This window comes from Nipponia nippon, unplaced genomic scaffold, assembly GCF_047370975.1.
Source record: "Nipponia nippon isolate SJK-2023a ecotype South Korea unplaced genomic scaffold, ASM4737097v1 scaffold_17, whole genome shotgun sequence".
NCBI lineage: Eukaryota > Metazoa > Chordata > Aves > Pelecaniformes > Threskiornithidae > Nipponia > Nipponia nippon.
Window position 1 is genome coordinate 10,441,133 of NW_028262333.1, and position 19,296 is coordinate 10,460,428.

Sequence of the window (19,296 nt, forward strand, 5' to 3'; positions counted from 1 at the left end):
GTCAAATAATGAGAAAAATTGTATTATGCAATCAACTGTGGAAAGTGCTTCGTAAGCACAGTGTGGAGAAACTGGTTATCTAATTTCAGAAGTAGATTAGATTTCAAATGTAGGTTCAGGTGTTACAGTTTATGTTGTGCCACTGATAGGATTTCATACTTAGTATTTTTAAAATACTTACATTTATGGGAATAGTCAAGGTAAGGTGCACCATTGTGAAAACAAGCAGTTAGAGGTTTTTAAAAATGGGGTAAGGCCCTACTTCAGCAAGAGTTAAAGTGTAGAAAAGGAGCTGACAATAAAAGGGACACTTGAAAAACATTTAAGTTTATGTAATTCATTCTTTTAACTAGGTGATAAAAGTATTTCTCACACCCGCTATCCTAAGAGGAAAGAGCAGAACCAATACCGTATCTCTGTTGCAATCTTGAAAGGGAAAATATCGCTGCTGCTGCTGCTGCTGCTGCTTAAACTCCCTCCCTGCAAAGAAAATGAGCCCTTTGGTATTCCCCAGGGCCTGCAGCGCTGCGCTGTCGTACACGGCATAGAGCGTTCTTTATGCGGAGACCTTGAACAGAGCTGGTCCTGTGCTCCACTCCAGCAGTTTTAATTGGTAGAAGTGACATTCAGAGTACTAGTGCAGAAATAATACTTGTAGCTGCTTGTATTTTTAAGTAGTATGTCATATACTTTGTGTGTGTTGGATGATGATGAAAATGCACTGCTACAGCCTCCTACAGCCCAGTCAATACTGCTGAAACTATTGCAAGCTCAGCAGTGGAAAACTTCAGAAAAATGAGTGGGTTTTATATACGAACCCTCATCAAAAGAAAAATTGTCCTTGTTGGTGATAGGAGTTTACCTTTCCTGGTATTCGTAATTTAAAAAGCTGTAATATCGATGTACTTCCAGTTTTGTTCAGTTATGCTCTGATTCAAGTGTGTTTTACCAGAAGTCAAAAGCGCTTGCTGAGTCAGGTCTGTTCTGGCGCTAGCCAGGCTGTCGTTACAGAAAGCAGACTGGGGTGGGTGAGACCAGAGAAGTTGCCTGCTTCTTATGTTGGAATTGATTATTCTGCTTAATGCAGACGATGGGTCACAGGTCCAGGAGGCAGTATAGAATATTTAATGAGCAAGTGCCTGTTGCAGTGCGCTTGCATACTTTCTCTGCTTATGAAAAGTTTTCATCTTACCTACGCTGGCAGCTAAATTCTGCCCATGAAGAAGGCAAAGGGCATGATGTTTGAAAGCTAAAGACGCCATCATGTCACAATCCAAGAGGGTGTTTTTGTGTAATGTGATTCGAGTAGCTTTGATCTTAAAATTTTGTGTAGTGAACAAGACGTGAATGGGGATTTTCTGCTTAGTTTCAGCCTAGACGGAGATGGGCCATACCAGTAACAGAAGCCTTAGCAGTTGTAAGCTAGAACTGTGCGATATGTTAACCTGTATCTAGGGATACAAGGATGCACTCTGTCTGTCTGTCCAAAACCTGTAATATCACTGGAATTAGGTGAAATTTCTTAAGTTTCGTGCTGTGTCTGTATTGCCTATAATATGGTTTCTGTTTCGTCTCCCAGCAGAAGAAAGCAAATGATATCAAGCTGGACTATGAAACAAAAAAAATCTTAATGACAGCCTCATACATCGTGTATTCACCGACCAGTAGCCTGGCTGTCATCTGAGCAAAACAAAACTTCAAACACACCTCGCTAGTACTAGAGCAGGTTAACTTCGCAGGTACTCAGGAGAGGGGCAGTGCAGCCGTGCTTTAAAAGGAGGGGTCATTACTGTGTCCAGAAATCCCCCCGCAGCAAAGCTTTGCAGTCCCAGATGGATGGTCCTCTTTCTTTCTTTATTTTTAGCAGCAGTGGAGCTTCTGTGCTTCATTGCATGGGAAGCTCTAATGCTGCCTCTCTTTTCCCAAAGCTAGCTTATCCAGTTGTCTCCTCCCTTCCCCAGCATTTGTATAGAAATAAATTACCAGATAGAAAAGGATCCATACAGAAAATCCTCTACGGCCACTTTCCAGTAAAAATCTTTTTGAAATACGACTAAATTTCGTTACTGCAATGCCTCATCTTAACTATTTGTTTACACAGAGACATTCAACCAGTCAGTTGAATCAGTGTAAAAACTGATTTAAGTAAACTGTTGCAAGTATCTTTTACGTATCTATTGACAGCTTTAAAACAAATAAGTTCTATTTCGCTGGAAGCTTTTCTGGCTGGTTTTATTTAAGAATGCTTGCACACAAAGTTGTGTGTGTTTAGCTATACAATTTAGCTAGAGTATGATTTTTAAATTGGCATAGCTTTGCATTTTATACCAATTCTCATTTATACTGTGTATCTCCCTGCCAAGAAACCTGCTTCCACTCTACAGATGGACTCACTACATTCTTTTATTCCCCACTGTAATGTGAATGAAGTAAAATTATGCTGGAGATGTCCATGTTAGGATAATTAAGCTCAATTACAGATTTCCTTTTTAAAACTTTTCGAAAAAAATGTCTTAAATCAAAAAACACAGAATATGAACTTTGGCTACTACTTGAAATTTTCATGGTTTGATGAAAAACGGTGCAGAGAGGGAAAAAAAATCATTAAAAAAAAAATCCCATTGGCAGTCTTCCACCAAGATTGTGGTTTTTTTTTTAAGCTTCCTCCTCTTGTGAGAAATTTTAAACAGTTACTGATTTGTATGTCTCTCTTCTTTCATCAATTACAGTGATACTGGCTGTTGCCAGATGGAAGGTAAACTAGCGTCAGCCGGGTTTTATATGTAAAGTTAGTGTTTGTCAAGAGGTCTCAGGGATATTACAGTAGACACAAAACACATGCATATGGTTATGATGCTCCAATGTTTGCCAGTTACAGCACTGTCTAGGAGTACCTGCGATGGTTCTCCCCAGGAAGGATGGATGGTGTCTGTAGGAAAAACCCCCCTGACTGTAATGAGGAGGAAGAGCAGAGAATAAGAATGTAACATAGACAGGAATGAGTCTGAGCTGTGGTCAGTCTCCTGAGAAGTACCAGGGACCCTCACTTTATTCAGTGCCTTCTCCCTGGTCTGGTGTGTTCCTCGGACACTGGGCAGCTGAACTGATCCTTCTTTGCGGCAGTGTGGCTTGAAGCAGCTTTTTGGGGCTGAAGCCAGTATTCCTGCCAGTATTCCTGCGTTTAAAGTGAGTACCGAGACAAGAATGCTGCTAACCACTCCAAGTGTCCTCTAGTGTATCAACAAACAGATGAATAGCCTTTCAGAGCCGCTGGGCTTACTCTCTCGGCAGCAAAAGTACATTATCAGAACCCTTATGTTTGCAATTACGTATAACGAAAAATCTCAGGTATTTTTTTAATATTGTGGGCCCTGTTCTAGTGGGGTTAAAGGAAGGTAACATTTTTTTGACTGCTAATTGTAGAAAACCTTAAGCTTCCTTTTTATTGCTGCACAGAAAAGTCTATCTGGTCTCTTGACCTGTAGCTTACTTCCTTTGTTCTTCGCTAAGTGCCGGCTTGCTAATTATTCTTAGTTGTTTTATTTGCTAGTCAACACCTGCAATAACAGTGGTTTCACATTTGTTCCACTGTACCCCATTCAACACACCAGAATTGCAGTACTCAGATAATCTCTGCTAGAACCATCTAATATTTAAACTATATTACTATCATAATTTCACTATTTGACATAAAACCATATTCATGTATTTGCACAAGAGTAATGCATACACTGTAATGTGCATTTGACAAGCCAAGGTAAATTGGGTGTTACAGCAGGGAGTGTATCCATTGTAAGCAGAAGAAAAGGGCACAGGGATTTATTCCTGGGTAAATAAACTGTCTCTGCTGTATGCTTTCTCTCTGGCTGGGAGGAGACATTCATAACTGCCAAATAAATTCAGTAATCAATGGTAGAATTTAAATGGGTTGCTGTAGGTGATATTCCAGAGCTACTGCAGGGAAAATACAATAAATCTTCCAGACCTTATCTACTAGAGAAATTTACCGCAGGGGGAAATATTTGGTGTCCTAAGCATGACTGTAGGGCGCAGAAATACTCTGATGTGCCAGATGTTGATTGGCTTAATCTTGTCTTCAGCATGGCTAAATATTATTATCTTAAACTGAGTATTTGCAGCTTATTTAAGTTGTAGAACCAATACAGTTGAATGGGTGAAGATATCGTCCTCTTGCTCCTTGAGTGGCTTGCTGGCTTCTTACGGTATGGCCACCATTAAGAAATCTGAGGCAGTATCTGTGCAGTTGGTATTTAGAAGCATTAATACTAAAAAAGTTTTAGAATACCAGTAGTATTGTTAGTTGTTGTGATTCTGCCCCAGTACATATGCTGCAGGGATTTGCTATGATGGGTATAAGCATAACCAATTTATTTAGAAACTGTTGCTTGTCATTATGACGGTGACCGTACGTGGTTTCTAGCAGCTGGACGTCAGTTTGTCCATTGGAACCAGGATTAGCCTGCAGTAATGTGCAGGTGAGAGTCACACTTCTGCCATCCTGAAGATAGGGCTTTGATTCTTCTTTAAAGAAGTAAACCGCTGTAAACAGAGCACAGCTCAAGTTGGTTTTGTCTGACGAAAAGAGCAGGCTATATAAAACAGTCGTTGACCTCGATGGGCCATGTTTGTTTTCCAGAATATTTGGAGATGTGTAACAATGTGCACGTCTGTAACAGGAGTTGTGTTGTTTTTCCCAAAGTTGTTCTCTCGGAATTGGCATTACCAGCAATTTGTACCTGCTCTTCTAAGTAGGACAGCAGCGGCATTTCTGCAACCTAGCATCTTTTACTTTGTAATTGATTCATTTTGTACTTCTGCTTTCCCAACTATGGCACCATTGTCTTTGCTGAATGCCTTACCCGTTTCTTTCTTCCGCATTAATTGTGACAACAAATGACAAAACTGATTAGTGTTTTATTAATTTGCTGCAGTTGAACAAAAAAAATCTTTAGGAGCCTATATCTACTAAATCAAGAGAGTGATACCATATTTTTCCTTGGCTCACAGGTGATAGGTTAATTTTGCAACTAGAACAGCTAGAATTTAGATGAGATTCAGTTAGAAAGGTTTTGAAATCGCAGTAGGTGAGCGGATATTGTATATCTGGGTTGCTGAAATGCTCTCGTTCAGTTCATTAATGTACTTCTTCCCTAATTATACCTATCTGAATAATACATAGTTTAAATTGTCAGTTTTAACTATGTGTAAAGATTACCGTGCAAAACCTCAAGTGAAAGATTAATAAAACTTTTCGTTTAAAAAAGTAATGTCCTGACATCAATAGTGTTTACTAAAAATAGACCAAGTAGTTTGGACTAATTTTAAGAGATAGAGGAGGCTTTTGAAAGATTCTCACTTGTGGAACGCTGCAGTATTATATTGATACATATTTGTCTCTCTTATTTTTGGTAGAAAATGATGCACCCTGTTGCCAGCAGCAATACAGCTTTCTGTGGGACCGGCAAGAGTTCTTGCCTTAACGAAGACAATGTGAGATCTGCTGACCAGTTTGACTTGTATGCCACGCAGCAAAGCAAATACAGCCACGCAGTCAGCCACAAACCAATCGCATGCCAGAGACAAGATGCGTTGAACGAATCGCACTTGCAGACCACAAGTGGCAGGAATATAGAGACAAAAGACGAACTAAAGAAAAAGAAAAACCTCAACCGATCTGGTAAACGTGGAAGGCCATCAGGGACCACAAAATCAGCAGGGTACCGAACCAGCACAGGTCGACCCCTGGGGACCACCAAAGCAGCTGGATTTAAGACAAGTCCAGGCAGACCTTTGGGTACCACTAAAGCAGCAGGATACAAAGTCAGCCCAGGCAGACCTCCAGGTAGCATTAAAGCTCTATCACGGCTTGCAAATCTAAATTATACTTGTGGCAGTGCAGCTTTTCCCTATCCTATGGTGCATAACAGAGGAGTACATGCTGCTGATGAAACCAGTAGCAAAATGAAACAGCCTAATGAATGAAAGGAGGGAATTAGTAACTCCTTACTAATCCACTTTACTCTGCATTTTGGCGTGTTTCTTACATTTTGTTGTAGTGTTTGCCTAAGTCTGAATTTCTAGATTTTATTTTTATTCAAATAATGCCATAGCCTACGGGTGCAATTCAGTAACTTTTAAAGCAATGTTGAGAAGGCACTGGTTGAAAGGGGGTTTTGTTGGTTTTAAATCATAATTTATAAGAAAGTCTGAAGTGATGCATATGCCTTGGTGTCGATACTTAATTAATGTCCATGTCCCTAGTTTTATGTTCAGTTTCTGGTAAATCTAGTTGTGTGGTTATGCATTAAATAATCGAAATAAGGAGGACAGAATTAGCTGGCTGTTCGTTCATGATGTGGCCTATCCCACAATAAGGAACTTAGCCAGATGAGTTCTTACTTGATAAGAAAAATTGATAAAGAAAGCAGCAAGCTACATTTCCCATTTCTGCAGGAGCTTCTACAGACCTCAAATAGATACTTAAAGAACAAACAAAAGAACTCAACCTTTTTCTAAAGTGCTGATTTCAGGTGGCTTTTGTTTCTGGAGCTGTAGCAGTAAGACAATTTCAACTAATGCTCCAAAAATATTTTTGAAAATATTAAAGAAAACTGAGCATTTGTACAGCGCATTACAGCTTCACAGCGCCTTATTAATGGAAGCTAATTTGCCTTTAGGTGATAGCTGTTCCTTTAGTTATGCTGTTACAGGATTCTGCTGTGTAATTTTGAAATGCATATACCAATAGTACATATACCAAACCACAAATAATTCTTTGAAATTTGAAATATTTTATAAGAAATTAAGTACTGTTCATTCTAGTTACGCACTTGGTTAATATTAAACAGTATGTTCTTAAATCTGTAAATAGCTATTTACACTGGTTTTTTGCCTTTAAAATCTGTGCTTAGGTGGCAACAGTTTAATAGCTTTCAAAGTATTAATCTATAATGTTTACAAATTAAACTTTTTAAATAGACACTGTTGCCAAGTTTTCAGACTTAGTTTTGCCAGATATTCCTGGAAATAGTTATTTCGTTGTTCGACACTTATACTATATTTAAGTTATGGAAGCTTATATTATCTACCAAAGGACACCATTTTCATGATTTATAAAAGCAAACTGTATAGCCGATGCAAACAGGATGCGGTTCACTGCACTGCTAGACCCCAGATATAAAGTAATTCATCTATGCATGCAAGCTGAAAAAAAATGTTGGTTAACTCTAAATACCTTTCTTGACTCAAACTAAAACATTCCCTCTTTCCAAAAGAAATGTTCAATTTTTCAACTGGGTGTGTTTAATTTTTTTTTAAGTGTGAGAGAGTATGTGAGTGTGTGTGTAAAATACTTTAATCTAGACTTCAGAAAAATCAGTCCTCAATGTTGCATATTGTTTGTTCTAAATTTATTTTACTGGAATTAAAGCTTTCCCTGCCCCCTCCCCCCCCCCCATCTGGAAGAAAGTTTACGTTTAAGTTGTTCCACATATAATATGACATTATGGTAAATTTGTAGCTTCAAATATCGGGGGGAAAATATATAGAGTTTGCAGATTTGGGAGAGCAGAAAAATTTGGGTTAATTGAGCTTGTGCTGAATGAGTAATGATGCTGATAATTTTTGTTAACATAAATGCTATTTTGGCCTGCTGTCATTTAGATGAGAACTCTTGATTTCAGTGATGACAACTTAAGAAACAGATGTCATGTTTCATACCTTTTTTATCAGGAAAAAAGCAGCAAGCCTTCAGGTGTTCCAGTGATGCCTAACACATATTGAGCTGGACTTTATGCTGTACTTTACAATAGGTGTGTTGAATTATTTTGGGGGAACTGTGTATGCACTGTCAACTGAGACAATGAACCTCAACTATACTGGATGGCTCCTTAGATGATAGATGAACTAATGGCAGCTAAACTGCTACTAAAAAATGGTTTCTTCGTGCTGAAGCTATGATACCCAGTTATACATTCTGTTCCTCAACAAACTCACAAGTCTGAAATCTAGCAATCTTTCTCAGAACGATGTAACTTCTGACACATGCAGAACGCTAACGTGAGTTAATTCACCCTCAGGATCTGTGTTGTATTGGCTGTTTTTAATCAAATGATTTTTCAAGACTGCTCTAAGTTCTTTCCTGAACTCAGCTGGGAAAGCAGTCCTCTTCAGCTGAATGTAATAACTGCAGGAGTGTCGCACCTCGCTGGCAAGGAATGTGTTGCATGTCACCACTGTACCTTGGAGAAACTCCGCTTCTTACCTCCTCCTGTTTATCCTGTTTGCTCCTGTTCCGTTTCTCACTGGTGCATCTACTCGATGGTGCTGTGCTGTGTGTCAGGAGATGATGCAGATGTATTGCTGTTCTGCTAGTATAATGAATTTTGTATTCAACTATGCTGATGAAATAATGAAATCATCTAAGCAATTTCTGTTCATTACGGTGTTTATTAATTATATCAGATGGAGTATAATCCCAGTAAAAACAATTAACGTTGTCAATTGTGAAATGATGAGCATAAAGTAGAAAAGTGTTCAGAGAGTCTAATGGGCTGCTTGGTGCTCTAGATTTAGCAAGGAAACCAGAAGTGCGCTGCTGGGCGTTTCCTAATACTGGTTTATTTTATATCTGACTATAGTTTACTGGTGCCGTGCAGCGAGGGGACGAAAAAAGAAGTCAGAGATTCAAAGTGAACTAGAAATGGAATTTTCAAATACTCCTGCTTTTCCTGTGTATAACCTGCAGAATACATCATGCTTTTTTCAACACTTTTCTTTCCATGGTGAACACTGAAACAGCATGTTAATGCCTAAACTTCATTAGCACCGATGGGAAAACTGGCCTTTTCCCCCCATAGTATGAAAACATTACTTGTAAGGTAAATTGCTTATTTTATATTATATATCATAACTGAGCTATTCATAAGCTAGGATCACTGTTGCGTGTTAACACTGTTCAGAAGATCTACATGTCAAGTTTGTTTTCTAATAATTTCTTTTAATTATCAAGTTTCTAATGTCTTATTTATACATAAATGAAATGTATTAGCTTGCTATTATTCCTTAATGATGATATACAAGTTGACTGTTTAATATACATATAGTAACTACTATTCAGTTTCTGATTAAATTTACTTAAACTTTAAAACCAAATAATTTTGCTACTATAAAGTCTTGCACTGGACATATTCAAGATGCTAGCACCATATTTTGGCAGAAAGAAATCAGATACCATCAGAAGTGGCTAACTTTGATATCAAAGATAGTATTTTTAAAATCAGCAGTTAGCTTTGTCATTAAAGCAATGTTCTTTATATCTCGGATTTAGTTTAACTAATCAAAATAACTACATATTGAGAGCCATTGAAGATCTCGGTTCTGAATGAATATGTTTTCATTTTCTCTGAAAGATCTTAAGAGTTCAGTCAGGACAAAACCAAGCCTTGTCAGTGAAAGTGATGTGTCTGTGAAAAGAATTACTTGCAACTACAACACACAGAGTAATTCAGATGAGAATTTAACTCCCTCCCCCATTTTTGAAGAGCTTTAAAAGGCAGAGCAATGTGAAGTCATTTGTCCAATGGTTTCATTAGCTGTGACTCTGCTATTCTTTGTTATATGTATAATAATGTTTCACGCTATCCTTAGAGTTGACAGTTAAAACAGTTGATAACAATCATAAATAACTTGAACTGCAGACTTCATTTCTGACCACAAAAGAAGTTTATTCTTCTCTATTTTAATGCATATATTTTAACACTGCTTAAATATATTTATGACTTTAGTAGAGACTAGACCTTTCTCCTTGTGATTTTTTTTTTTTTCCCAAATAGATAAATCTGTGTTCTGAAATTTGAACCACTTTCTGATACTTTAATCTTTCATCATTTGCTTTTCCACAGGTTTACTTTGGGGGAAACAGTAATCTGTTAAATAACTAGTATCAGCACCCCATCCTCTGCTGTAAAAAGCCTGATTAGATACTGTGTATGTTTTTATGTCCATGAACTTGAGCTACTCGTGTGCAATTATGTGTATGGGAATGGAGTAGTGTTCATGATCTGTATTTACATCATCATATGGATGTATATTTATTAATAAAGTTAATACTTTAAAACCTAACCATTTTTTCTCTGGGCTTTTTTTAATATCTTTTAAATTCTGGCTGAAGATGCCTATTGACAGCGTTACCAGACCAAATAGCCTTAGCCCTTCTCTCTTGTGAGTAGAAATGCTGTTTGTTCTCCTGGTGTCTCAGTGACACAGTGTTAATGACTCCAACCGGCACTGAAATGTTTTGGTACACCTTGTACAGATTTCACTTAAAATCCAGCAGCTTGTTGTGTTCGTCCCTTGCTTCCCTGAAGTGTAATTGAATCTGGCCGCAGTAGATTGCGTGTGTTCGTGCCTGTGTGGACGTCAAAATGCACGCAGGATTTGTGAGAGTTGGGAGGCCACTGTATTGTGTGATTTTTAAGTTGAATAAATAAGCCCTCTGTTTCAGTGTACTTTGCTTTCTGAATTTCAACGTGAGATGTGTATTGCTTGTTACAGGCAAGCCCTATATATCTGAATTAAGGCAAAAAGCCTGTATGAATTGCAAGGTATCAGAAAATAGAGAAATGTTGTGTATTTTTTAATGAATTGAAAATGCTGCTACAGTAACTTAACTATTCTTATCCTTTCACTCGAATATGAGAAGAGGGGAGGAAAGGAGTTGTAGCTATGTACGTATAAATAGTAAGCTGCTAACTTGTTTTTCCTCTGTTGCACATGGAAATCAATTTGAGAGTACTCATAAACTAAGCTTCTCGTGGAATGGTGGTCATTATTCATTATTCTGTGATGAATAAGATGTATTTATCCCTGTATTCTAGCAATATTCCAATTTATCTTTGTTGGGGTGCTCTGCGTACCACCCAGCCCCTCTTCCCACCCACCGCCCCCCCAAAGTTTTTCAGTAACTTTGGGGGAAGATGGGCAGTCCTGCCTACCAGAAGCTGCAACCTGGACTGCTAGGTCTGCATCCTCCCCTTGCTCTCCAGCACCCTCTGTTTTCTCTTCCATGTATTTTCAAAGGCCCTGAACACATCTAGGGTTGAAACATTTTAAACATCAGTTGCAGTTATTTTGCAGACTTTCAAGTTGCTTTTACCTGAAAAAGACATCTGATGTCTTTTTTTTGTTTTATTTTTTTGTTGGCCATTCTAAATATTTGGCTTTCAGGGTGACTGGATATGTTCAGAACAGAGTTCAACTACAGTCTGCTGTGACCGGGTCTAAAAATCAGTTCCTGGATGTAATTCCTTGAGCAAAATGGATTATTTTCTTTGTTGTAATGAAACCTTAACTATTAGATATTAAGTCAGTCATAGATTGTATCGTACAAGAATACAGGCTTTTCAGCTGTGTTGGAAGTTGCTTGACTGCTGCCATAGCTGTTGTGTTCTCTGCCATGTAATGAACTGAACGATAAAAGTTGCAGTGCAATCTGTTCCCTCAATACACAGTTGGTGTGCGAGGCCAGGTGCAGTTTCTGACGACAGGACCAGTTTATGATTTATTCACGCTGACAGAATGCTGGGCTGGGGTATCAGCTATGCAAGCTGGATGTCTCCAAGGAGTCTTTAAGATGGTTGTATCTTTTAATAACTTCATTTATGTGTATGATGGGACACCAAGGCTTGCTTGGGGGCTGGACTGGCATTTTTATGCTTTTGTACCTCCTCGGTGTGATCTCTTAAAGTAGCACGAATAGTGCTATAATTAGTGATATCGTACCCATTAAATATGCCAGCTCAACAGAGTGTGGTTTTGGACCAAGACAAATGATGATTGTTCTTGACAGTTAATCACTTAAAGCTGTAACTCCTAAAAGTAAAGGACTGACTTGCTGCCTTGCACCGCATGCTATTTTTATCCGAGTTCTGCCTGTGGCTCTGTGTTTATTGTTTAACATTTAAGAGAGGGGTGTGGCCTGACCATACAGAATTGGCAGCCCAAAAGCTACCGGGTTCTGGAGCTGGCTCTCACCCAGGCTCCCCGCATGGCCTAGGGATGGCAAGGTCTCCTTTCCCCATCGGTAAAAACGCGGCAACAATATCTGCCTATCTTGCAGGGTTGCTGCGAGGAATCATTAGTTAACAACTTTTAACTGCTTTGAAGCTGAAAAATGTTGTGGAATTCTTAAATGTTGTTTAAATGATGTGAGGCAGATAATCTTCTTGCTTTCATGTTGGTTTTTTCATACCACAAAGGCTTGTTCTAATTAGTGAAAAAATATCACAGTAACAATTAGTGCAAGTCTGATTACTTAGCATAGGCCTTTGAGATACATATAATACTAAAATGTGTATTTGTTGCTTCTAGTGGTCATATTTTTAAGTAAAAATATTCAGCGGCAGCCATGTTGAGAAAACAAAGATTACGAAGTCACACATCCCAAATATAGGTGTCGGTTAAAGTTGCCTGTGTGACCTCAGCCTGTGCTCCTGACTTGAATGCTTGTCACGTTTTCTTCTACCTCATCTTTGCGCTATTGAATACACAGAATGTCGTAGCTGTGAGGATGTGTCAGAATTATACGTGAGCGGAAACCTTGGTCTTGGTGAAGGTCCTGGTATTGCCTCTTTGTCCCAGTCCGTGTCCTCTTTCGCTCCTTCTCTTGCCGTGAAGGAGCTTGCCCGGTGTGACTGAAATCTGGGGGGGAGAGAAGTCCAGCTGCTGACATCTACGACACACGAATGACCACTGAGTTTTGGTGTTTATTCATGGGTGCAACAAAAGACTCGTGTTTTGCAGACCCTTTTCACTAAACTTCTGCTCCTTCCCTAACAAAGAGAGCTTTTCTAATGTGTCCAAAATTTTTTAATAGATGCAAAACAATGTGGTTTTTTACTAGACTTTGTCCTGAAAACAGACATTTGGCATTAAAAATCAGAAAAATGTAAGCCAGTTTTGCAACAAAACTGGCAGGCATCGTAAGAAATGTGCCTTCTCTGTGACACCTAAGCACTGGGATAGTACATGCATCGTGAGTTAGGTATGATAGAGCCTGAGCTACAGAGTAACTCTTGGGAGTTCGTTTGTGTTCCATTAATAGATTACTTACAGTCACCATAAAAAAGAATGCAGTTTTGCACAAACCTGTTGATTTGTGTTATGGTAGGAAGAATATTATGTTAGGATTAAATCTGCAGAAGTGTCTCAGATGGAGGTATGCTGCCAGAAAGGTTTGGAATATCATCACCTGTTTGAGATCCAGGGCTGCGGGAAGCGAGACGCTAGACTGATGGCACGGAGCTGAGAGCTGGGAACCCCGTGCAGTCCTTGGCCAGGAACAGGAAAATCGTTTTCAAGTTGAAAATGCTGCTTTGTCCAAACTCAAGGATAAGGATAATTGGGAATGGGGCAGCTTTTTCCTGACTAGTCCGCACCAGCTTGGATTCCTTACGTGCTTTTGCTTTCAAGCTTGGGTGCTTGGTCTGTATCAGCTGGTCTAATGAAATATTTTCTCTATGTGCAAACCTCGTGTTTTATATCTTCATAGACTTTTATGTCCTCGATATTAATGCTTATGCAAATTGGACTTTGAAAGAAAAAATTTCCAAGCAAGACAAGATGCACTATAAGGAAGGACAGAGTTGGAGAAGTGTCCCCTAGTAAAAACAAAGGCAAAAATGCCGTTTTTGTAATAAAGCTGATGCCCATCTTCATTTATATGCATGTACAGTGTTTTCCTTGCTTTTTTCCAGTGCGTGTGTATGGTTCATGCTCTTGTAGCTCATAATTCTCACTCACTCGACAGATGCACAGTTTTGGCAAAATTTCATAGTGCAGTGCTGGCAGTTTGAAGAACCACAGTAAAAAAGGGGGTATCGGCACTTGAAGTACTGTGTGCATTTTCAAAATGCCCCAAAGAGTACTGAGGCTTCGCTATTGAACTGAAAGCAAGAACTAATTCTGTGACAGGAGGAGTACTACCTTATTTCCTAACAAGAAATACCAGAGTATTTATCTCGCCTTTCAGCTCAGGAGCTTTGGTGGTATGGTGATGGACAAGAGCTCCTCTTTCCTTTTCAGCTTTAAAAGATACGCCTTTAGTTCACAGGCTTGGACCCTTACCCCAGCCTGGCTGGAGGTTAAAGTTTGGTTTTCATGTGCAAAGACATCCCAAACTGAATCTGCGCTTCTCCGTAGCGGGTGGCAGCAGGCAAATCCCTCGGCAGACAGATGTGGCCGTCGGGCAGCCTAGGCCACAGCAGGCCCTGGCCCTGGGGCTGCGATGCCGGGTTGCAACACAACACACGCATGCAGCACGTTACAGGGTGCGTGTGCGTGCCCCCTCGGCCACCCTTCACTCCTAACAGCCTGTCAAGGCCGCAGGATGACATTTCCCTCCTTGCAAGAATTCTCGACCTGAACTAATTTACATCAACAGCGAAACGCCTGCCAACTGCCCGCAGCGTTGGACCAAAACTTGGCCCGCGCAGCACATCCCATTACGCCGTGTCCCCCGTTACACCGTGTCCCGTTACGCCGTGTCCCCCGTTACACCGTGTCCCGTTACGCCGTGTCCCGTTACACCATGCCCCCCGCTACACCGTGCCCTACGGCTGCCGGCAGACTTGGCCCTGGGCTGCCAAGATGGCGCACACAAACCGCGCCGCTGCCGCACGGGGGGTTCAGCCGGGCTGACGTGACAGAACTTGGTTAAAAACACCTCCATTTGTATTCAACAGCGGCAGGGGCTGGGACCTGAGCTAAATTCTGGCTGCTCCCTTGTCCTGCTCTCTGAGCTGCGCGGTTCTGCCCCCCGATCTGAGCACCACGGACACAGCGCTCTCATTTCGGAGCTCGCCGCCGCCGTGGCCTGCGCTGCCCCTCCCGCCACAGAACTACAAACAGGGCGAGTGCCGGAGGAGGACGAGCGCACGCTGGGCGCAGCTCGGCCCCCCGACAGCAAACGCCCAGCGCCGGTCCCGGGCGGCACCGCCGCCCCCTCCACCGGCAGCGCGGCCGCCGCCCGCCCCGAGACAAGACAAGATGGCGGCACACAGCCCTCGCGGCGCTACGCATGTACGTACCTACGCACGCACGCACGCACGGCAGTGGCGCACAGGAACCGGAAGTGAGGCAGTCTCCGGCGGAAGCGGCCGTTGTCCGGGGAGACGCAGCGCTGCGGAGGCGGCCGGGGCCGGGGCCGGGGCCGGGGCCGGGGCCGGGGCCGGGGCCGGGGCCGGGGCCGGGGCCGGGGCCGGGGATGTGGCGGCGGCTGCTGCTGCTGTTGCTGGCGCTGGCCTGGCTCGGGGGGGCCCTCCCTGCAGGTGAGGCCGGCGATGCTCGGCGACGGCGGGGCCGGGCGGCCTGTGCGGGGCCTGCCCGGGGCGGGCGGTGCGCGGGGAGGCCGGGGCTCGGCCGCAGCACGGAGCTGACCTCTCCCTCCCGGCGCAGGGGCGGTGACGGAGCAGAGCGCCGGCGGGCAGCCCCGCTCCCCTGGGGGCGGCTCCGCGCAGGGCGGCGGCGAGCCGGTGCGGTACCGGACGGCGGAGATGGCGGACGCGATGCTGGGCAGCGGGCCCCCCGCGCAGCAGGCCGTGGTGCTCTCGGTGCTGCCGGGCGAGGCGAGGGACGGCCAGGCGTCTGCCGTCGCCAAGGAGGCTTGCGATGCGGCGGCCGGAGGCGATGTGTGTGGCGCGGGGAGCGGCCCGGCGGCTCCCCCCGGCCAGGCGGGAGGCCGGGGCCGGGAGCAGGCCGTGCTGGAGACGGTGCTGCCCGCGCCCGCTGAGGAGTCGAACAGCACCGACGGCGCCAAAGCTCCCAAAGTGAACTGCGAGGAAAGAAACATCACCGGCATCGACCGCTTCACGCTGCAGATCCTGAACGTGTCCCAGGTAAGCGGCTCGCCCGGTTCACTGCTTGGTGATGCTCTGAACGTGTGAGAATTGGCAAAAGATGCCCCGTCAGCACCTGCCTTTTCTTTCAATGTTTGACTTAGGGGATTTCCTTGTGTAACATCCTCTGCTCTATTGAAAAGAGGAAACCTCTGAGCAGGGAGACTTTTCATGTCATTCTGAGGAGAAAAAAATGGAGATACAGCTCAGTCCTAATGCCTGTGTCTCTCATCTGTGTGCCTGCAGTGAACTGTCAGCTTTTGTGCTGCATGGATTAGTGTCTCTCTCTAAAATTGTTAGTGGCACTTACTGCCAATACCAGTGCCTATTTCTAGCTTGTTTCTTGTAATGGCCATGTATATATATTTTTTTAAGTAATAAACTTTTAAAATAACTTTAAAAAAGGTTAAATACACTTCTCCATCTGTTTTAAAAAGGTTAAACAAATGTGCAGCTACGTGATAAATATTGTCAAGCATCTAATCGATTGCTGAATGATGCATTCCTATGTAGAATTTAACTCTGTTAAATATGTAATTGTCTGTGTTTGTTTTTCTTCTGCTTTCTCGAAGGACCTGATGGAGTTCTTAAACCCAAACAGCAGTGACTGTACGTTAGTCTTGTTCTATACGCCGTGGTGCCGCTTTTCGGCCAGTCTGGCACCTCATTTTAATTCTTTACCTCGAGCGTTTCCAACTCTTCGCTTCCTGGCGCTGGATGCATCTCAGCACAGCAGGTAACTTACATTTCCAGTGCTCTACCATCAGCTTTTTTCTGTTAGGAAGTTGTGTGTTTTAAAAACAGGAGTGATTTTTTTTTTCCCCCTTATAAAGTGACATTTTAATTTAGTGAAACTGACGCTTCCTGTATCATGACTATCTTTGTTCCTTCCTCCAGTGGATTTCTTTTTCTTCATGCTTTGTATTTACTTTCTGTCCACCAGTTTGTCAACTAGATTTGGAACTGTGGCTGTACCCAATATCCTCCTTTTCCAAGGCGCTAAACCTATGGCTAGATTTAATCATACAGACAGAACGCTGGAAACACTGAAAGACTTCATTTTTAATCAAACAGGTATGTAAAGCAGCCCTGATGTGTCAGTAGGAAGAACAGGCTGGCTTTTAGCTCCAAACTAGGCTTTCCTCTCCTTGTTGTTTGTTCTTCAAAATGAATTTCATGAAGACCCTGGGAGGACCCGGCAGAGGTTTCTATCATCAGTTGCTGTCGTGAGCTTCATTTCAGGGTGTGCTGAAAGCAGAGACTCAACTTACTTGGCTGCTGTCACAGAGCAGGGGGAAACAGTGGGTTTTAGCTAGAGAGGGTGCTAGAAGGGTGGAGCACGTCTTTCTGCCCAAATATTTAATTTGGCAATAAAGGCAGATGAACCTTGGGACCATTGCCAGAGCCATGTAAGGCTGACAGCAGCTGGGGGATAAGACGTTTTCGGTTCTTGTGCTGGAGGAGACAAAAGGATTCCTGTTTCTGTGATCTGGCTGTCCACGTTGGAAGCTCAGCACCAGCCAGCTCTCTGGTCCCTCTGTACTTCTGTAAAGCAAAACAAAACAAAAAACATGTATAGGCCTACGAGGGCCTTCGTTGGAGGCCAGGAATTGTTATATTTGCTAATACAGCAGAAACACTCAAAACCTCCAAAAACAAAAACCCCACAAACTTGCACAAGGCTGTCCTGGGGAAGGACAGAACGAGCCCTCTCCTGTTATGAAAATATACATACACATCAATAGCCTTGAGTTTTTACATAAGTAAACTAGGTGCTAGACATATGTTAAAATACAAGGACTGTCTCACCAAAATTTTAAGTCTAACGGTATGTACACCTTAGTCTGGGAAGAGGAACAAAGCTCCAAATACAGCCAACTTCTCTGTATTTAATGATTGTTACTGGTGTTGATCAAGTGCTTGCTTTTTCAGGTATAGAAGCTAAAAGCGACGTGGCTGTGACCGAGGAAGACTGGGAAGGCCCCCTGCCCAGCGTTCTCACAAAAGGCATAGACTGGCTGCTTCTGTTTTCTTTGCTCTTCCTGGCTAGCTTTGTCATGTACGCTACCGTTCGAACGGAGAGCATTCGGTGGCTGATCCCGGGACAGGAGCACGAACATCAGGAATAATCTGACATGCTGAAATAAGGACAGAATTTCCTGCTTATTGGTAAAGCGGGAATTTGTATGGACTAGAAGTACATAAGAATGAACTGTTGAATTTGTTGGGTCTAATTTATAATATTGACTAAAAATCTGCTTTATTTATCAACTACTGAATCTGTAAAAAGCAAATTCATGGTGACTAATGTGGTAAGTAAACAAATATGAAAAAACATGAACTAAGAACGTATTTATTAAGCTGCTCTGGTCGGCTTATTTTTCATGGACTTTAATGTAAATAGGCGATACAGGTCTACTTTGCTCCTCTGAAGAGTTCCCTCAGCTTTGTAGTTTGAACAAGATTTTTACAGCATATTGGCCTGTACGCATGGCCCTGCTCAGCACAGGAGCGGAGTTGCTTCTGCTCTGGTAGAATCTAAGGATCTTCTTTCACAGATCCTACAGACGTATGAAGTAAAGCTTCTATGTGGATGATGTGGTAAACACTACAGAATTAGGATGTGTTAGCCCACACAGATCGTACTCAGGTTTTGGCTCATGTATTCCTGAAATACGACATTGTAAAGGAAAACGCTGGTGAACGGTGGTGTTGCTAAATTAGTTTGACTGTCAGTAAAATGAACTATGAAGAAAAAGATGTTTTAAAAAATAGGGTACTTCAAATGAGTTATTCCTTTGTATGTCAGCAATACCAATTCTAAAGCGTGTTGTACAGCTCTTTACAGGGTGACTATTTCCCACGTTTGGTGCTGGGGTTAGGTGCTGGTTTTCTTGTTCACTGTGCTCTATGAGTTTTGACTTCATGGCAGTTCTTCCTAAGATTTAGAGTAACTTCCAAAGCTCACCTCTGCGTGTGCGTGTGTATACACAACTTACTTATTTACCACATTCCTATAGAATTAAATTGCATTCATTGTCCTTACTCTTTTTTTAAATAAATCAGGTTTTTAGCGTAACCTTCTAAGTCACTTTCTTACAGGATCAAAGCATGCAACTTCTGAAGTACAGATCACCTGCCGAAATCAGCAAGACCACTCTTGAGATTTGTTTACATTTCTACTAAAATGTTTACTGGTTGCACAGCCCGCAGCTGAGGCGATGTAAGGACTTGATATGGGTTTTAGATATAATTAGTGTGGAAGACTTTGAATAAGGTATGGACTGGTACGTTGTATGGTTTTTTGATTATTTGATTGCGTAGCATTTATACGTGGTGGAGGTTTACCATAGTACCCTGACAGGAAGCTTTAAAGTGCAAA

The 19,296-nt window shown here is 42.2% G+C and overlaps 2 protein-coding genes and 1 long non-coding RNA gene across 5 annotated transcripts; 2 read left to right on the forward strand and 1 right to left on the reverse strand.

Moving 5' to 3' along the window:
- The first annotated feature begins 531 nt into the window (after window positions 1–531).
- On the forward strand, window positions 532–10,143 carry CUNH5orf24 (chromosome unknown C5orf24 homolog). Of its 3 annotated transcripts, XM_087754084.1 has the most exons (3): window positions 5,434–5,863; window positions 7,753–7,832; window positions 8,661–10,143. In XM_087754084.1, the coding sequence occupies exons 1-2, from the start codon at window positions 5,437–5,439 to the stop codon at window positions 7,791–7,793; spliced, it is 468 nt and encodes a 155-aa protein (XP_087610210.1). In that variant the 5' UTR covers window positions 5,434–5,436; the 3' UTR covers window positions 7,794–7,832; window positions 8,661–10,143. The 3 variants fall into 3 exon arrangements, with proteins under 3 accessions (XP_087610209.1, XP_087610210.1, XP_009462596.1); XM_087754083.1 differs by adding an exon at window positions 532–3,186 and having other exon boundaries at window positions 5,434–10,143; XM_009464321.2 differs by having other exon boundaries at window positions 7,753–10,143.
- Window positions 9,826–15,174, reverse strand: LOC148056169 (uncharacterized). The gene is made up of 2 exons (XR_015703937.1): window positions 15,108–15,174; window positions 9,826–12,720 (listed from the first exon to the last, which is right to left on the reverse strand). It is a non-coding gene; the product is annotated as an uncharacterized LOC148056169 (long non-coding RNA).
- Window positions 15,154–18,993, forward strand: TXNDC15 (thioredoxin domain containing 15). The gene is made up of 6 exons (XM_087754080.1): window positions 15,154–15,209; window positions 15,252–15,347; window positions 15,475–15,914; window positions 16,487–16,650; window positions 16,858–16,988; window positions 17,847–18,993. The coding sequence occupies exons 2-6, from the start codon at window positions 15,284–15,286 to the stop codon at window positions 18,041–18,043; spliced, it is 996 nt and encodes a 331-aa protein (XP_087610206.1). The 5' UTR covers window positions 15,154–15,209; window positions 15,252–15,283; the 3' UTR covers window positions 18,044–18,993.
- Window positions 18,994–19,296: the final 303 nt, after the last annotated feature.